The sequence below is a fragment of the Nuphar pumila genome, chromosome 2 (genome assembly GCF_984573655.1).
Source record: "Nuphar pumila chromosome 2, dmNupPumi1.hap1.1, whole genome shotgun sequence".
Taxonomy (NCBI): domain Eukaryota; kingdom Viridiplantae; phylum Streptophyta; class Magnoliopsida; order Nymphaeales; family Nymphaeaceae; genus Nuphar; species Nuphar pumila.
The window spans coordinates 6,224,312-6,244,371 of NC_143250.1; the positions used below are offsets into that span (position 1 = coordinate 6,224,312).

The 20,060-nt window shown below is 37.1% G+C and overlaps 1 protein-coding gene across 2 annotated transcripts in view; it reads left to right on the forward strand.

Moving 5' to 3' along the window:
• Positions 1-19,360, forward strand: part of GEX2 (gamete expressed 2) — a 48,390-nt gene extending 29,030 nt beyond the window's left edge. Inside the window, exons 12-18 of one of the 2 annotated variants that reach the window (XR_016429787.1) lie at positions 15,056-15,198; positions 15,940-16,175; positions 16,296-16,455; positions 16,731-16,891; positions 17,383-17,474; positions 17,826-17,934; positions 18,983-19,097. Coding sequence is in view for 1 of the 2 variants with exons in the window: in XM_089994897.1 (XP_089851023.1) it covers positions 15,056-15,198; positions 15,940-16,175; positions 16,296-16,455; positions 16,731-16,891; positions 17,383-17,474; positions 18,983-19,127 (937 nt within the window). In the remaining variant the exon portion in view is untranslated. Of the gene's footprint in view, positions 1-15,055; positions 15,199-15,939; positions 16,176-16,295; positions 16,456-16,730; positions 16,892-17,382; positions 17,475-17,825; positions 17,935-18,982 lie in introns of both variants that reach the window. The other variant, XM_089994897.1, reaches the window with a different exon arrangement.
• The last annotated feature ends 700 nt before the right edge of the window (positions 19,361-20,060 follow it).

A 20,060-nucleotide genomic window follows, 5' to 3' on the forward strand; every position in this document is an offset into this window, starting at 1 on the left:
ATTGAAATAAGAATAAATGGTAGGGTTTTCTTTTACTTTCCTGTATCGTTCTGAAATGCTTAACCCTGTCATCATTTGTTGTTCCGCTTTAAAAAAAAAAAATCCTCAAAAATCTGGGTTAAAATTTTGGGGCGTTACAACACAACCCTTTTCCCCACATGTGGTGCTTCATTATTGAAACCCACATTACATAATTTGTGTCGTTTAGCTTCATGGGTATGAAGCTGATTTTATCTTGATCATCCATCTTTTACAAAGGTGATAAAACAAGGAGAAAAATAAATAAAGAAAGAGAAAGAAAGAGTAAGAGAAAGCAAACACGATATTTTGATGCAACGAGCCTTTCTTTTCTCTCCTTCCTTCAAAAGAGGCTTTAAAACCCCCAACCAAGGTGATAAAACACCTTTGCAAGCTTGGCATGGAAAACGAGGCAAGAAATCTTCACGATGTAGGATGAACCTTGCTCTGATACCGTGAAATGAAATGAGGATCTTCCAAACACGAACTTAGATCTGCACGAGAAAGTGTCTCAATGGACACTAAAACATAACCCTTAAAAAGGGTATAATGGGAAACAAAAGAAGAAATAAAATATTCTTTATTGATATGAAAACATCAAATGCTTAAGAAGCATATGAATAATAATACAAGAGGGGATGCACCCCTTTATATACAAGTGGGAGAGGAGAGCTCTTAAGGAGCTCTCCCTTGTAGCCGTTGGACTAGTCCAACGGTTATAAATGTAACCTTTGGACTAGTCCAACGGTTACATTTATTTGTTAAGTTCCAAGTGGAACTTAACTAATAATGTAAGTCTAGTTCTATTAGAACTAGACTCTCAAAAAATAAATAAAAAGAAAATAGCAAAAAATACAGAAAAATAAAAATAAAATTACATTAATATATATAATAATATGAATATTATTATTATTATATATATTTTACATTTTAACAGATCTGACACCTGAAGCGTGTTGTTCATCATGTTTGATTATTAGGGATCAACCCTTGGATCATGTTGTTGCGATAACAAATTTTCTTTTAAATTGACAAATTTTGAAATTTTTATGGCCATTATTTTTTGGATCACTGGAAAACCTGCTCATAAGTCAAAATCTGGTGATCCGAATGCCGATCTTCACAAAACCAACTATGTAAATCACATCTACAAGGTCAGATTTATAGGAAAAAAACAAAATGGTACAAGATCAAAAGTGTAGATCATTTTCAATTGGAAGATTAGAAAGGCCAGCATGTGATAAGAGAGAAAAGATATATAATGATTTAACACATGCATTGTAAATAAGAGACTACAAATGTGATCTCTATAATTTACTAGTAGAAAGCATTCATTGGATTAGGGAATTTTATGTTTATACATGTTTTCAAAGGAATCTAAAAATCAACTGCTCATATTGCATCTGAATTTTGCAATAAAAATTCATGTTTCTGGTTGAAATGTTTCAATCCAAAGCATGTTTTTTAGTAGAAAAGCAATGATTGACATATTTGCAGATACAGGTTTTATCAGAAATCTCCTGCAATATTGAGAATTCGACTCTCACTCTCTAAGATGATAGGACTAGCAATATGTACTGTGTCATGGCCTGCATTGAAAAGAATTCAAGTATCAGCTGGTTCTCACTAGTGATCTGGATGAGTTTGATGCATACTTTTGGGATGACACACCAAATTCTACTCAAATATGATCCAAAACTTTATTCCAGAACAATTTGTATGCCTGGGTCTTCAATCTGAACTTTGCAGATGAGAAATAATTTATTCCTTTTGAATAATTCCAGTAATAATTGTGTCATTCACATGACCAACTGATCACAAGTGCTCGGTTGCTATAGTGGGTAAAAAGAAAATAACCTTTGTGGTCCTAGTAAATGTTTGATTTTTAGAGTCTTTGGACCCTGGTTGGAGACATCTTTAATGCATGTAATCCATGTAATCTTTGTTTCACGGCTATTAAGAAAGTATTCTTCATATCAAATGGCATTTAACAAGTTTCACAAACAGGCATAAATTTCTTTAATAGTTAAGTCCATGGTGTTTCACTTTTAACCACAAAAATATTCTCAGCAGTCTATTAATGAAACAAGTGAGCTAAAGAATACGGATAAGATTTCATGCAATAATTTAGAGGAATGCAATTATGATCATTACATAATTCAATTAAACATTCACGCAACAGAGAACAATTTCTATGCATGAAAGAACATTTAAACAATATCAATGATCACAATTTAAGTAAGCAAGACATTTAATATGCATTAGAAATTAAACATCATGCATCCACAAACATGTAGTAATTGAGGGAACATGTAAAATATAAAGTTCTAACGCATAGCAGGAATATGCATGATTTATGTGCAATGCATGAATACTTTATTATCTTTCCTTAGAGTTTTATTTTTCATATGCACGCCCTATTAAATACATACAATTTAAGTTTCTCTTTTTAATTATCGTTGCCCGCAGATACACCAAACGGGTAAAATTTCTCGAGGTCAAGTTAGGTTCCCTGGGTAGCTTAGCACACAAGTTGTATTTTGTTATTGGGTTTCAAACTTAGCCCTCGACCGAATCACCTTCGGAACATTAAACCTTCACATCTAATGTCGGGACACCAGGGACCCTTCACGCCCCTAAGTGCCACTTTCTTGGTATACCAAAACAACAGCTGTGTCGAACACACCACCCCCAGGTAAAATGACGGACTCTCCCTAAAACCGTAGCCAGGAGAAAGAACCTCAATATCGGGTTCAGGAGTCAAAGTAAAGCACACAGAGTTTTTGTATTTTCGTAGTCCAAAAAACCTAATCTCTAAGATTTTCATTCTTCCGATGGGAGATCCCAGAACATATATTACACTGTTCTTATTCATTATCTTTTTATTAAAAGCTAATTATTGAGTTTTATAATTCAGCATGCAAAAGCTCACATCTACCCTTGCGATAACCATCACTAGACTCCTGCCCGTGGAAACACATAGAAGAGTGCAATAAAAATAAATATAATTTTTACAATGCATTTAAAATACATAAAGGAAGAGCAAACCAAAGCTCGAGGCCCACCAGACCCATGACGATTCATTTCGAACATCGATGCATCGTATACAAAAATCATAACAATATGCAATTTATGCAATGATACCAACATGATTTTAAATGCACATTCATTCATACCAATTTAACAATGTGTATGAGCTACCATAGTCATATGCATGTGTTCACCATCCATGTGAAATTGCTTTCATGTAATCACTTAACACACATGCATTCATTCATGATTCATAAGTACATGAGAACATTTAAGCAGGATTGTACATGCTAAACACACATCGATTTCATGTATGCACATGCATTTGAAACCAATCCATAAATGCATGATAATTAAACATGTCCCTTAAATGTAGGCACATGCAACTTTTCATTCATAACATGTGTTTAACATCCATACACATGAACATGACCCGGATCTATAAATTGAATTTTAGGGCTGCACACATTCGTATCATGTATGCACCTATACCAAAACAAACTTTGCAATAACATGTTAACATGCATGCATTCATATCCAACATGCTAAAATCAAACTAAAGCATAAGAAGAATTTCATTCATCAGATTAAGTCCACCGTACTTTAGCAAAAATCTGAAAAATAATCACATGACTGGGCATGTTCTTTTTAAGTGTACACGAGCACTTGGAATCACTTGAAATAGTATATTGCTAATGCGTATCGTATCAATTCCGAGCATATGAAACCAAACCCCATTCTTTTATACACAACAAGCCAACTTTAGTTTAATTGACAAGTCTTAAAATAAATTTAAAAAAACATAACTGAATACCCAATTTTTTTTAAACCAACTATACCCGAATGGTGCACGTTTCCATAAAGGAAACCTATCGTAAACATTCCCAGGCTTGTTCAAACATGTATGTACAGATTTTAAGACTCAAACATGCAGATTCGAACATGCTCACATTCACGTATGATCGTAAATAAATCAAATCATGTGCATGTTCAAAAGAATCTAACATGAAGATTAAGCCTATTTGTGTATACTTATTCAACGATACATCTATATTCAATGGTTTCAATAAGTACACCATTACACACATATTTTCTGAAAAACATATGTATACAACATGATTTCAAATGCATATTTTCATGCTTTTACACAACCCGTATCAAAATCCACCGTTGGAAATCGATAACAGGTAAAGGGCTCCTAAAATAACCCCTCCCATCAAGAATAAAAATTTGGTTATACTAGTACAAAATTTCTATTTCATAAAAAATGTAAGATATACAAAAAAACACAGCCATGGAGGACGATCCATGGGTCATCCTCCATGGGATCTTTAAGAATACATACTCTACACGTTTTTCCCAACCAAAATATTACATGGAATCAAGCTGGCATTCGATTTCTCACTTGAAATCAAGAGAGAAGACCCGTACCTTTGTAAAAAATCGAAAAATAGAGAAGAATGATGGTGAAACAAGGGTTGTTGGAGAAGAGGAACCTCTTCCTCTCTTTTCCCTACCTCGGGAGGTTGTGTCGTCGTGCGTGCGTATAACTGTAGGCGATGTAGGACACAGGCTGTAGGGCACAAGCGGTATCCATCGTGCAAATCTGGGCGAGGCGGTGGCATCAGCCGGCGTCGTCGGTGCTGCCACACACAGGGAGCGAGAGAGGAGAGAAGGAAGAGGAAGAGCGCACAGGTGAGGGCTCCTCTCTCACCCTTGCGTACTCTTAAAGGCAAGGGGGGCGCGATTCGGGAAACCCCAAAGGGGTTTCTTTCTTCAGTCGAGCGGGGAAGGGGAAAGCGGCGCGGGGGAGGAAGAGGGTTTTAAAAACCCTTGCCCCCCTGCATCGGGTGTTATAACCCTAAAGGGGTTATCGGGACTGAGTCCGGCCCGGGTTCGAAAAAGATTTTTTTTTATATATTTTTTTTGAAAAACGTGGGTTTTACAGTTGAGATGATACAACCTTCAACTATGATTTCTAGAATGTGGGAGTAGGTGCTCCCAGAGCATCTAGCATCTAGCATCTCTCTCTCTCTCTCTCTATATATATATATATATAAGAGTCAATAGAGTATGAGAACTACCATGTGAACTGAGCATTTCCAACACTTTTTGTGCAAATCCAACCATGTAGATGTGTTCGGCATGTTGAATTTGCTAGGAACCGACTATTGGATTGTGTATTTTCGATGAAAAAATACGACTTTTGGATGCTTGAATATTTATCAAGATTATGAGCCATTGATTTTAAAGCCTTAAAAAATCTTGTTTATGTATCATAATCGGATGATTCAGGAGCTGGTCCTTATAAAACCCAACATGTAGATCACATCTGTACAGTTAGATTCAAGAGAAAAGAACAAAAAAATCTATGAAAATTGTGGTTTACACTGTAGTTCTCATATTATAGTTGTAACGACCCCAACTCATCCCCTTTGAAAATGCAAATTTTTTTCAGTGCGGAAAACTTTCCAGAGACCCGGGGTCCTCACAGTTCCAACTCCAGATGGATAGCTAAACACCACAACGAACTTGCAATCATTATCCATAAAACCAAACTAAATTTATTTATTCAAGAGTTAAGAAGAAATCTCAAAGACAGAGTTCTACTCGATAGAAAGTAACATAACCACTGACGTAAATAAGTAAATGAAAAGGACACTAGACTGAAAAACCAAAAAGAAAAGAGCCACTCTGTCCACCCATGAAGCTGTCAAAAACTCAGTGTGACTTTAGCGCCCTTCCAGTAGCTATCGACTTCACTGATCCCCTGTTCCTGCGAAAAACCAATAAAGTAGGGTGTCAGAATCGAAATCCTGAGCACGGCTACTTCTTAATGAAACGAGTGAGATAAAGAGGTAAGATAAGATATCAAGCAACAATTGAGGGAAATACATACAAGACAGTTTATAACATTTAGAAATTTATTCATGCAACAATCATAAATCCTAAGCATACGAAGACAGTAAAGCAGTAGTAAATACTAAAACTTCAGCATGCAACAAGAATTAAACATTCCACACTCACCATCATGTATTGATTGAGGGAACCATTAAAGTATGCATGATCTAATGCATAACAGGAAAATGCTTGACTTTTGTGCAATGCATGAATCCTTTTGTTATCTTTCATTTAAATCTTTTTGTTTACATATGCATGCCCTATTAAATGCACACACTTTAAGTTTCTCTTTTTAATTACTGTGGCCTGCGGATACACCAAACGGGTACAATCTCCGAGGTCAAGTAGGTTCCCAGGGTAGCTTAACATACAATTTGTATTTTATTACTGGGTTCCAACTTAGCCCTCAACCGAATCACCTTCGGAACATTAGACCTCCATATCTAATGTCGGGGACACAATGGACACCCCACGCCCACAAGTGCCACTTTCTTGGTACCAAAACAACAGCTGTGTCAAAACACACCACCCCCAGGTAAAGTGGCGGACTCTCCTTAAAACCGTAGCCAAGAGAAGGAACCTCAACATCGGGTTCAGGGGACAAAGGTAAAGCCACAAAGTTTTTGTATCCTCACTGTCTCCCCAAGACCGGATCTCTAAGATCCCCATTCCCCATATGAGTGATCCAAGAAGGTATATTACACTGTTTTTAGTTATTGTCTGTTATTAAAAGCCATTATTTGAAGTTTGCAATCCAGCATGCAAAAGCAAGGGCAAAAGCTCGCATCCACCTCTGCGAGAACCATCACGAGATTTTCGCCCGTGAGGACAACCAAAACAGTGCAGTAGTGTGCAGTACCAAAAAGTGTGATTTAAGTAATGAAATTAAATATTTGAAAAAAGCAACCAAGCCCACGGCTCTCCAGGCCGGTGATGGTTCATTTAGGCCATCGATGCATCGCATGCCAAAACCAAACATTGTGTCTTTTATCATACAAGACTCGTGTTCCAAATGTGCCCTTAAAGCAAAACTGTTCATAAGCATGAAAGTGCTTAATTCATATGCATTTTCCCCTGTGAAATCTTGCATCAACCTACATATATCCATGCCAATGCATACTGCCTTGAGTGTGTGTGTGCACATACAAGTACATATTCCCATTAAGTGTGCATCCTCGTATTAAATATACAACATCAATGACCTGGCAATGCATGACAACACAACATCCACACGTTTAAGTGCACAACTACAATAATGTACTTAAAATAAAATTCTGCATGTATGAGATTCATATTTCCTTCTGTCAAAACATATAATCCAACATATGTTTGAGTTGCTGGTTGGGTATGTCAACCCCGGACCGGACAACCTACTGGCCGGCTAGTCAAACCAGTCCAGCCGACCCTGTCGGCTAGCCCTATCAGCACATACACAGGGCAACCACTGTGGCTGTACCTATGTATGTCTGATATCAGATGAAAAACCCAGTCATTAAGTGATAAAACCCAAATTCAGAACCCTTGGGAGCATTATACAATCATATATATATATATATATATATTTTCAATAAAGGATAACAGCATGATATCCTTATACTTCAATGAAATTTTCATAATTACAGAGGATATTTACATCTGACAACAGGGTATGATGGTACGATGCATGCACATTCCCATGACTATTAATGCTTCAACGAAATCAGAGGTGAATGTATAAATAGGAAACATAACAGTCCAAGTACAGGCATCATGGATATATATACCGAAAAAAAATGTTTGTGGGCCAGTATGATATCCCTTTTTTTTTACTTGGATCACAGGCCAACACCCAGCCGACTGGGTCGGCTGGGCCTGCCTCGGTCCTGCCTAAACCAGCACCCTACCCAGCCAATCACTTGGCTGGGCCTGTCGGCTCGGCCAGTAGCTAGCAGTCAGTCGAGTGCCACTCGGCTGGCTGCCAGCCAGCCAACAGCCGAACCCAAAAGAAGAAAATAGATTTTTTTTTTCTTAGAGCCATGCCCAGTCCAGCCGACCTTGTCGGCTGGGCTCAACAGCATATACACAGGCCCAATTGTCAAAAACGATAGCATAAGAGTTCACATAAAAACTGTTTATTAGTTACATTATATATCCTTTTTTTTTACGAAAAAAAAATACAGGAGGTACGAGTGGGTAACAGTGGAAATCGTGGGTCCACTGTTCTCCATGGATTTCCATTAAAGGTTGCATGGAAATCCAATCTCCACCCGATGCCTCATTCGAATCAAGAAGAGGTACCCGTACCTCGTTTCGCAAATTTCTGGTGATCGGAGACAGCCTTTAAGAGAGAGAGATCGGCTGAGGTCGAACCCCCCACTGTCGAACTCAGGTTGAAGGGAAACAACGAGGAGGAGGAAGAAGGAACACCGCTTGACACGGGTGTATGCCTGCCGCGGTTGGGAAGTTGCCGGCGATGGAGGCTCCAACAATGTGCACGAAAACGAGAGGGAGAGAGAGAGGTTTGGGGCAAAACAGAGAGGTAAGGGGAAGGAGATACCAACCTGCCATTTTGAAGGACGCCCTCCGAAACTGGTGGAGACGTTACCCTCTCGTCGGTGGCTGCGACCCATCTTTCCCCCTCTTTTCCCTCACACGATAGGGGTTAGGGTTTTCTCTCAGCACCCTACCCCCCCCCCCCCCCCTTCTTTCTTTCCCCTTTTCAGCAATATCTGGTTGCCCCCCCCCCCCCCCCCCCCCTTATTTGCTCGTTACACAGGGGCGACCCGGGTCCGAACCCGGGACCTGATAACCGACCCCGAGTTGGGTCCACGCCTTTCCCCCATCAATATGGATCCCCAAGTTGGATCCAAATGGATCCAACTGTTGATCCTCGAGTTTGCTCTCTCTCTCTCTATATATATATACTTATATTTCTTGTTTTATTACAAATATTAATATTATTTTAGTATAACGCAATTATTTATGCATAAATACCCATTTATGGGTCCTAGATCCGAAATATGGATCTTAGGTCCAAATTGCGTGTTTCCAACCATTTAAAAAAAAACAAATTAATGGCAAAACTTACGGTTTTTACAATAGTGCTATATAATATACATATAATATGTACATACATATAATGTATATATTATTATAGTATTTAACACATTTTTACTCTAATGTGAGAAGGTAAGCATTCTGCTTAAAGTTTATTGTAGAAATTTTGGCACCTAAGCCCTTTTATTATGCTTTTCTTTTCACATTTTGTTCATTGCTGGTAATGAGGCATATAACTTCAATCGCCTTCGGTTGCATCATTTGTATATTTATGGATGCAGCCCATTAGATAATACAATTCTTGTCTGGCCATCCTTCAGATACCCATATCTTGTTATTCTTTTGTTTAGATTTTGTAACGACCCCAAACTGTTCCTCGAATTTTTGTGGAATTATTATTTTTTAAACTAATGAATAATTTTAAAACATTGCGGAAAGATATCTTAAAGACTCGGGGCACATCATAGATTTAATATAAATAACCCAACATACACCCCACACATAGAATAAATCAAACCATGAATTTAAATTGAATTGGATTTAATAGATGAGTCCCCATTTAGGGTTCAACAAGTTTCCCAAAACAATAACTCCCCAAAACTATTAGAATCTGGTCCATCATATCATAACCCTCACTCCCTTTAGCAAGTTGGTCCTGCTATCATTGAGCCTCAGTACCTGAAAAAGGTTTTTTAAAAACGAGGTAAGAACTAAAGTTCTCGAACAAGACCTTCTCGAAATCCAAATGTGAGAAAATTAGCATAAATCAAATCAAACACAAGTTTAAGAAGGTTCTAACAACAATACATATTCAGAGCAGACTTGCAATATAAGCACTTCAATTAAAAACAACCAACAATCTCATGCTAAATTAAACATTTAGGGTTTAATTTAGCGATGCATGAACTAACACAATATACATGGATGACTTTTTAAGTTTAATTACCAAGTATTGCTTTTGAATGCATGTCTTTACTCAATGAAACACAATTAAGTTTCATCTTTTATAAAACCCGCAATTACAAAACTCGGGTCAAATTCTCGAGGTCCAAGGCAACCCTCGGTTGTATTTTAAACATACAATTTGTATTTTATTAACTGGGACTCACACATGTCCTTCGACCGAATTCGGACATTCTCACCCTAGGCTAGAACATCGGGCATCCTCACCTAATGCCGGGACGACAAGGGTATCATCACCCTAGGCTGACATATTGACATCATCGAGCATTCTCACCCTAGCCAACCACCGTTAGAGCATCCTCAACCTGAACGACCACTGTCAGAGCATCCTCACCCTAGACGGCATTACTCGGTATACCAAGACGCGAAAGCTCACGGTCTCCCATGACCGTCATCCCAGGTTTCCAAAATCCATAGAGGGCAACCAAGGAAGAATAATTATTACACTGTTTGGTCTCTTTTATCATTCTTAATTCATTAAGGGTTCTTTACACAAAAACAATTATTCAAATCAACATGCATTAACAAATTCGAGCCTTTGCCCTGTCAATTTTAAGAGTAATTAATTTGAAAGCAATATAAAACAATTTTGCAATGCATTTAAAACTTGTTATTTTAAGAGAAACACATGCACCTGGCCTCCAAAGATCCACCAATGGTTCGTACATAACTACTACACAATTTAGCAAAATTTAAATGGCATTGCAAATTTCGGTGAACATCAATCACACATAGAATTTTATTTGGTGCCTAATGAGTGGAGGAAGAGTACTTTGGTGCCTTTATATAAGAATAAGGGTGATATACAAGATTGCACAAACTATCGTGGTATAAAACTCATGAGTCATACTATGAAACTTTGGGAGAGGGTGATTGAGTCTAGGTTGAGGAAGGTTGTCATGATATCGGAGAATCAATTTGGTTTTATGCCTGGAAGATCAACTATGGAAGCTATACATCTTCTTAGACAACTTATTGAAAGATATAGAGAGAGGAACAAAGATTTGCATATGGTTTTTATTGATTTAGAGAAGGCATACGATAGAGTACCTAGGGACGTTCTCTGGTGGACAATGATGAAGAAAGGTGTTTCTCTCAAGTACATTAGTATAATTAAAGATATGTATGAAGGAGTAGTAACCAATGTCCGCACTTGTGGAGGGGTGACAACCAATTTCCCGATAACGGTTGGGTTACATCAAGGATCTGCTTTAAGCCCTTTCCTATTTGCAATAGTGATGGATGAGCTTACGAGATCAATTCAAGAAAATGTACCGCGGTGTATGTTGTTTGCTGATGATATTGTTTTGATCGATGAGTCTAGAGCTGGGGTTAATGCTAAGTTAGAATTATGGACACAAACATTGGAAGCTAGAGGTTTTAAGTTGAGTAAGAGTAAGACTGAATATATGGAATGTCGGTTTAGTAAGCAACGAAGTAGTGATGGGAGTGTAGTGAAGCTTGGTGAGCAAGAAATACCGGTGAATGATTATTTCAAATATTTGGGATCCATCATTCAAAAGTATGGAGAAATTGATGAAGATGTAAATCATAGGATAAAGGTTGGGTGGATGAAATGGAAAAGTGCAACCGGAGTGTTGTGCGATCGTAGAATGCCATTGCGGTTGAAGGAAAAGTTTTATAGGACGACTATTAGACCCGCTTTACTATATGGTACGGAATGTTGGGCTGCCAAGAGACATCATATTCAAAAAATGAGTGTAGCTGAGATGCGGATGCTTAGATGGATGTGTGGAAATACAATAAAAGATAAGATTCAGAACGAGGAGATACGTAAGAAGGTAGGTGTTGCACCCATTGAAAATAAGATGCGAGAGAATCGTTTACGGTGGTTTGAACATATTCGGCGAAGGCCTAATGATGCTCAAGTTAGAAGGTTGGAGAAATGGGAAAATATATTAGTTAAAAGAGATCGGGGTAGGCCTAGGAAGACTTGGATGGAGATGATAGGAAAGGATATGAATGCTTTGAACCTCACCGAGGACATGGCATTGGATAGAAATGATTGGAGGAAAAGGATTCATGTGGAAGACCCAAAATGAATTTCTTTTTTGGTTCATATCGCTGACCCCAATTGTTTTGGGATGAAGGCGTAGTTGTTGTTGTTGTTGTTGTTGTTGTTGTATCAATCACACATAGATATACCAATTTGTGTTCAGGGTACACAACATTAATGCATATTTATGACAAATGAAAGAATGCATATTGAAATAAACAAATCAGATTTATCATGCCAGCTGAAACCCCATTCAATGTCATGACTAAAAACCCAATTGTTATAGCCTACTAGATTAAATATGGATTTAACTAAATGGTCAAAACAAATATGATTTCTAATAACCTTCCGAAAACTAGACTTTTTTAAGGCATATTAACCTAGATTTTGAAATCAAATTTGGAGTATTATAACATGTGCATACAGATTGTAAGAAATCGGTGTCAATCCTAGTAAAAAAATCAGATTTACCCATTCACAAAAACTTGGATTTTCCCAAAACCCCCGATTTAATAACTAAGAAAGACACAAGTACATTTTAATCTAAACCGGTCCAATTAATTTGCTAAAACCACATTTTACAAGTCGATTAAGACTCAAAAATTTTCTATAAACCCGCAGGTCAGGTGTTATTAAATCATAAAACCTGTCTAGAGTGTCTAAGTAGAGACAAACAGATTTTTCTTTATAACCATAAAAACCAGTTGTATTTTTCTTTTTTTAATCAACGGACAAACTCAGATTTGATCCACTTATTTACCATACTAGAGAAAGGTCACTCCACATGCACGGCGGAATAGGACTAATCCAGGACTCAGAGCATCCTATCATGAAAAGTCGGATCACTAGATTCCCTGTGGTGGTCCAACCTGAATCCACCAAGGAGAAACGAGTATCTTGATTTTTCCAATGGTAGTTCAGTCCCAGTCCCAAGTATAACTGGGTTCGGTTCAGACCCGTGGGTCTAGTCCAAAAAGCCAAACAACCCAAAGGATCCGATTCTGACTCTTCATAAACAACTTAATGCAGGTTCAGAAAAATTGTGCAAGCATAATTCAATAAACAGTTTACGCTATTAACATCTCACAAGCACCATCCATTCATTCTAAAAAGAGAATCAGTTTAAGCTATTAAAATTGAACCAACAAAGATTCAGATCAAACTATAAAAAAATCTAACTGGCAAAGAATCAGATTAAGTCATTACAATTTCTGTAACACAGCAAAAAAATCTGTAACGCATATAGAACCTGTGCACGTTACATAACAGCATATATATATATATATATCAAGGCAGACAGTCTGATTAAGGTGCGAGAACCTCAGTTTAAGTAAAGAAAATGCAGATGAATACAAAGGCGTAGCTAGGGGGGGGGGGGGCAGGACCAGTCCTGCCTCCCGAAACAGTTAATTTTTATTTTTTTTGTTTTAAAAGCCCAGTCCAAGCCCAGCCCTGATTCCATATGAAATAGTTTTTTATTCATTTTTGTAGCCCAGACCAGTCCTAGCCCAGCCCTGACTGCAGCAAATAGTTTGATTTGTCCATATGAAATAGATTTTTATTAATAATTGTAGCCATTTTTTATTTTATCTCAAAAAAAAATATTCGGGGGCGCTGCCCCCGAACCCCCGATTATCACACAAATATTTTTTTTGCTACATCCCTGTTTGCCCCCCCCCCTCAAATGAATCCTAGCTACGCCCCTGGATGAATATATATACATATGTATAAGCCCCCCCCCCCCCCCCCCCCCCCCCAAAAAAAAAAAAATCTGATTCACACAGTAGTAAATCTTGATCAATACCATAAGAAATAAACCCTAATTATATCCCAACGTGAACCTCTGAAAACCGATTTTTTTTTCAACAACCAAAATTCCAATTTTTTCACTAAAATTTGATCATGCATAAATACGATTGTAAAAACATAATAGTAAAAACCTGTACAGAGATAACTGATTCAACGTAAACAAAGAAATAATATATTTGGTCTCATTGGAACGTTAGATTCAGAATTTTCAAAGCCCAATACCCACCGTGGATTCAAATCAATAAATAAAAAATCAAAATAAAAAAGCGCAGATTAAGGATGGCCCAAATAAATCGAACCCAACACAAACAGATTTTGAATCTTTGATTATAACCCAGCGTGAAACCAGTCCAAGAACATGCAAATTCATATATCAACCAATAAATTTAGCTTAAACAGAATCAGAATTTCAGTAGAAGAAAATAAGATCTTTTAGGTTCATTAACACGCAAATCAGAAAACTATTTTTGAATCTGCGGAAGGAATCATTGTTTAGGAAAACCCATAAATCTGTGCATAAATGCAGATTTGAGTTTTCTTAACCCCATGTGATTCGACCCATGCTAGCCTCTCGTCTATTAGAAAAAGAGAAGAACCCGTACCTTTACGATCTGATCAGCGAAGAAAAGAGAGGAAGGAGACGTGGAAGAAAAAGTGTTGCTGCAGTCGCCCTCCCACTCTCTCTCTCTCTCTCTCTCTCTCTCTCTCTCAAAGTCGATACAGAAAGAGAGGATGCTCATGCCTTTTTTATAACAGGAAATAGGAGTCCTCTAAGGGAGGGGACGCCCCTACTTACTGAAATAGAAAGAATTTTATTTCATTAAGGAACATCCCTTCCTAACAATACATTAAAAAAATATATAATATATCTTATCTTAGTATTATAGTTATAATTTGTTATTTTAATTACCTATTTATCTTAATACAAATGGATCATGGATCTCGTCCCAAAAGGGTCCAAGATCCATATTGGATCCAAAGTTAACGTCAGTCACTAATATTATGATATATATATATATATATTATATCACTCCAAACAGCAAAAATATATTCATTTAATAAAACTATTTATTAAATTTAAAGTTAGACACAAATTTGAGAGATATTATAGATTTAGTCTCATTCACATATTGCTTGATGCTTTATTCCAATAAAATGAAGCATATAGTATGTGTTTTAAAGGCTGTAATCTATTTTAAATGAATCATGAAAATTGTAATTACTAAATGTGAGCATGTAATTCCTATATTCATTTATATTAATGTTTTGTTTGTTCTGCAGAAACAAGAACTTTTTTGGAACAGATATGCTCACCATATCTTTATCAAACAATAATGGCATACAACATGCTCAAGTGCCAATTTTAGTGGAACCGGTTAATGATCCTCCATATATCACTGCTCCTAAATATGTTAACTTGGAGGGTAAGGAATTCAGCAATGGCATTCAGATCTTTGACAAGAACTTGGACAAGTTTGAGTTCTTGATTGGAGATCCAGATAGCATTTATTTTCCAGGTTTGTCAAGAATAAAGCAGAGTTCTAGTGGCCGATTTGTCTACACTTTATTCAATGTATCACGATGAGGATTGTCTACTTTGAATAGATGGATTAAGTTTCTACTCTCATATGTTTTTTTTAAGGATGACAGTTGAGGGTCATTTTTGTCCATTGTAGGCTTGATTGAAGTCAAAGTGCTCCACCAGGTCTGTAAATGCATTTCTGAGAGCCTAGTTTTTTGTTGACCCAGCTGAGTATGTTTGGTTAAATATGACTTGCGTGCTTTTGGTCTTTGTTCCATAGCTTGTAAAAGGTGACAGGTAGACTTGGAAACCTGGCCATAAAGTTTATGAACTCAACTGGTTCCTTTAGGTTTGAGCCAAGAGCCAAATTCTCGTCATATCCTACCTTTGATCTGTGATATTGATAAATCCACCTGTCCAAACTCATAGTTGAGTCATTTGCAGACCCTACATGATGGCTTACAATAACCTTGAAGACATATATTATGGAGTTTTTTCATTTTGAAAGAGAAAATGAATAACTGGCTAATGTATAATAAATAACCATTTCCTTCCTTTGGACACTGCTGCCAGCCGACCTGCATATGCTTAACCCTCATTGGAATCTAACAGCCTTTACTTTGTTTCTAAATATTTGTTTCAGATATAAATCAGTTCATGCTTGCACTTTCGATGGAAGTTAGTTCTGGAACCCTGATTGCAAAACTGCATGTTAGTGTCATTGATACAGTTGAATTGAAACTGAAGGGAAGCAATCATTGGCAGCCACTTGATTCCTTTGTCATTATCAAAGACCATGTCATTGTTGAAGGAAAAGGAATTAGGTTTCGTGGAAAGATTGAGGAATGTAATAATGCCTTGCAGCAGTTGTTGTATCAGGTGATCGCCTGCCTTGTTCTAAAATCATTTTCATTATTTCTTTTCAAGGATATATGCTGCAATTGGTCAAGATCCAAGAATGCAGTCAACTGTATTATTGAGGTTCACTTTTTTATTCAGGGCAGGGCTATAGGTGCTCTGTTGACTATAGTTTTGAATGACATGGGCAATCATGGATGTTATCCAGAAGATTGTGCTTCAAAGAAGGCAGCCCCACTGTTTACAAGGGCCAATGTTGATATCATCAGGAGGAGGCCACTAAAGCCACTCTTAGCCCGTTGTAAGTATGAAATCAGCAAATTATACATCTTCCTTTGGTCTTCATAATCCCATCTGTTTATAAAAGGGTTTGATGAAATAAGATGAGCCAAGCAAAAGAATTTGCTCTAGAAGATGGATCGATTCACCAGTCCCTAGGTTCATTAATTATCCCGGCTCTGGCTGCATTTGCACTTGAAATTTTAAACCTAACTCCGATCTTAGTATTGGACCTTTTTTCTTTCTTGCAACTCAATTACCTGACTTTTTTCAACGTCATTGTTTGGAAATTGGCAGCTCTTGGAGCAGCAGTAATTCTGGGATTGATCACAACTCTTTTCCTTGGCATTATGCTCTTATTTTTCAGTTGCAAGTGTGCACTTGCTCTTCGGAAAAAGGGAAAACAAAGTATGGATGATATTCATCTCTCTAAAACAGAGAACTTCAATGATTCTGAGGTTTGTCGTGCTCTTTTGTCCTCATATTTCTTCAGGGTGTGCTCGGTAATTGTCAGTGAGAATCATCGCTTACTTTCCCATGAATCCTCTATTTCCACGTCATATGAAACAGTTCAAAGGCTCCATCAGATTTCAAAGAAATAAAGACTTAAAGAAGCCTTTTCCTTGGGAGCCCTGTTACCACCCTCTCTCTCTCTCTCACACACACACACAATTTTTGGAACCTTATTTCCTAAGAGGGTTGTTCATTCTTGTTCTTATTAATCATTTAAACTTGGATTTCTTTGAAAAATGTGAGCTTCGCATTAGATGCATGGAGGCATCCACTTTGGAAGCTTTGAGGATCATTAGTGCTAGGATGTATAGAAGTCCCAAGCCAAACACATCCATGGCTTGAAGCCAACAGACTATGTTCCTAGTGTTTTAATCGGTTTTTGTATCTCAGACTTTATTCAGAGTAAACGCATGCTAATAATGTTCAACATTTGCAGACTAGTGCACCTTCGTCAGAAAGCATAACATACTTTACTGGATGTTCAGGTCCATTTTTTCTCAGGAATTATCACTCCAACTTTCGGCAACGGTAATAATCCACTCGTTGATTCACCACAATTTTTCTGACCTGTCTGTGCTTGTGCTTCCATAGTAGTGAAGATTTTGCATGTTTGTGCTCCTTTTGAACGTGGCCTTCATACTTTACAGATTTCAAATGGCCATTGTACTCTTGAAGTCTAACCTTTCAGTTTTATTCTAATTTTGATTGCTAGATCTTTTGTTGTCTATTTTAAATTGTTATGGATCTGGCATCATCTTTGAGAGGAATCCTGGATGGTCCTTTCTGTTATTTGGAGACATCTACTCAAACCAGATTCAGTTGAGTCAATCTTATTGGGTCCAAATGAAAAACACTTTATTTACTTGGCATCTTTTCTAGGATTTGGACCAAGACAGACTGATGCTAGATACCATCGCAGATTTGGACCAAGACATTTGAGGCTAGCCCTTCCTGAATCTTGGATGGCTCGTTTGGCATTAGTTTAATGGTAATAACAAGTGGTCTTTTCATTTGATGACCATGAATGCTTGTTCAGAAAGGGTGTTTTTGTGAGTCATAATTGAATTACGGTTCTTGGTATATTTGATGAATTCATAGCTTGATAAAAAAAAACAGATGAATTCACAGCTTGATACATTGATGCTGCCCATGAGCTAAATGGAATGCTGTGTTGATCAGTCTTCGTAGGTCAAGGATAGCTTTGCAAATACTTCATATACACTTTGAAGATTTAGGACTCGGGCTGAGTTGTGCTCTTGTAGGGCATGCTTAGAAGTGAGGAAAAATCTCATAAGAAAATTTTTACATATGAATTCTCATATGAAAATTTTTCTTGTGTATGTGACGTGAAAATCAAACTGGAAGAGAGAGAGAGAGAGAGAGAGAGAGAGAGAGAGAGAGAGAGAGAGAGAGAGGCTGGTCATATGAAAAAGGTTTCATCTCTAGAGATGGAGAAATCTTTGACATGAAAAGCTTAGATTTTTAGAAAAAAAATCATATGAAAGTTTTTTCTCACATGGAACAATTGGAAAGTCTACTTTTTTCTTTCCTATTAACATTTTCCCTATAATTTCCTCACGTCCATACATGCACGTATAGCGCCAGCCATTTGTCCTTGTTTTCTTTTCTCTGCTTAAAACATTTTCCCAGTGTAACTTGTAATGGTCGAGTATATGGAAGCCCACAGAAGGTTTGAGTCCATTCAGTGGGGATCCAATGTCACAAATTTCGGCATCAGGATTGTCTCAGTAAGGGAAAATCTTGCAATAAATTAGCATTTTCAAGGAAAAACTTGGGAAAATATGGCAGTAAGAATTGAATAACTAATAAAAATATGCATAAAGAACAAACAAAAAATTTAGTAGTGTTCATACTGCAATAAGAGAACAATATTTTGAAGATGTTGCAATTTATTAGGATTTTATCATTTTTTAATATATTGTAATAAAATCATGATATTTTCAAAACATCGCAGATATTTGTGAAACAACTAATCAAATACTTGACACTGGTTTTACTTTGTCCTACAACCTCAGATCTCGGAGGAGCTCAAGGTCAGAAGAATCTAACATGGATGAGAATCCATTGGATCCAGACTGCTGCCCAAGTGAGAAGGCTAACCAGAACCTTCCAGCTGATTTTGTTCGCTCTCCTACCAAGGAGTTCACAAGGGAAGATTAAGCTATGATGATTTGATTGTGGGAACCATCATGTTCTCTTGGTAGTTCTGTTTAAAGAGACCTAAGTATTTGATTTACATAAGCTGGTGGACTTGCAGTGGATGTTTTAATTTTGTGGACATTATGCCTTGACCTATTGTGGAGTTTCATGAACAAGTTTTGATAGCTATTTTGATATGTACCTTGTTGGTCAATCGTGGATCACATAATTTGTAAATAGTTGGGTTGATTGGATTTCGGGAATGGGTCATGATCCAAAGGATCCATGTAATCCAATCATGGTTAGTATTAATGAAGAGGCCCTTGTAATGAGATAATCTAGTGTGGAGTGAAACCCCTCCATGTCAGTAACTGATGATCAAAACTAGTATCATCAACAAAAATTCTTTTGTCATTCACTTTCATAAGAACAAAACAGAAGCAGGTAAACGCTTATCAATACATTGGAATTTCCTTGAACGAATTAACCTTTTCAAAGAAATTCTGTTGTGTCTGGATAACATGCTTAAAAAGAACAAGAAAAGTGATTTTTGAGATTGCTCTAAAGAACAATGTTATCTGGGCTTGTTTAGAGGATTCATCGTTTCTAAATTGTAACATCTGTTATCCTTCAACTAAATAAGTATCATATTCATCTTAGAATTAAGAAAACAAGGTGGCCATTAAATTGATGCAGAACTGAAAACTTAGTCTGTATCTGTTCTGCATGCACCTCCCATGACTGCTCCAAGTCCTTATGCATAATTGAGTTTTATTTACCTGCAATGTGGACATCCTTGTCAGATTCAAAAGCATACCAAGTGATAGCAGAGAAAACGACAATATTGAAAAGCAAACAATTTGGACAACTGGGAAAATAACTGCCGCACATAAACAACTGAAAATTTAATTAAACATTGTTACCAACCCAAGCATCCTGATACTATGTAGAGCA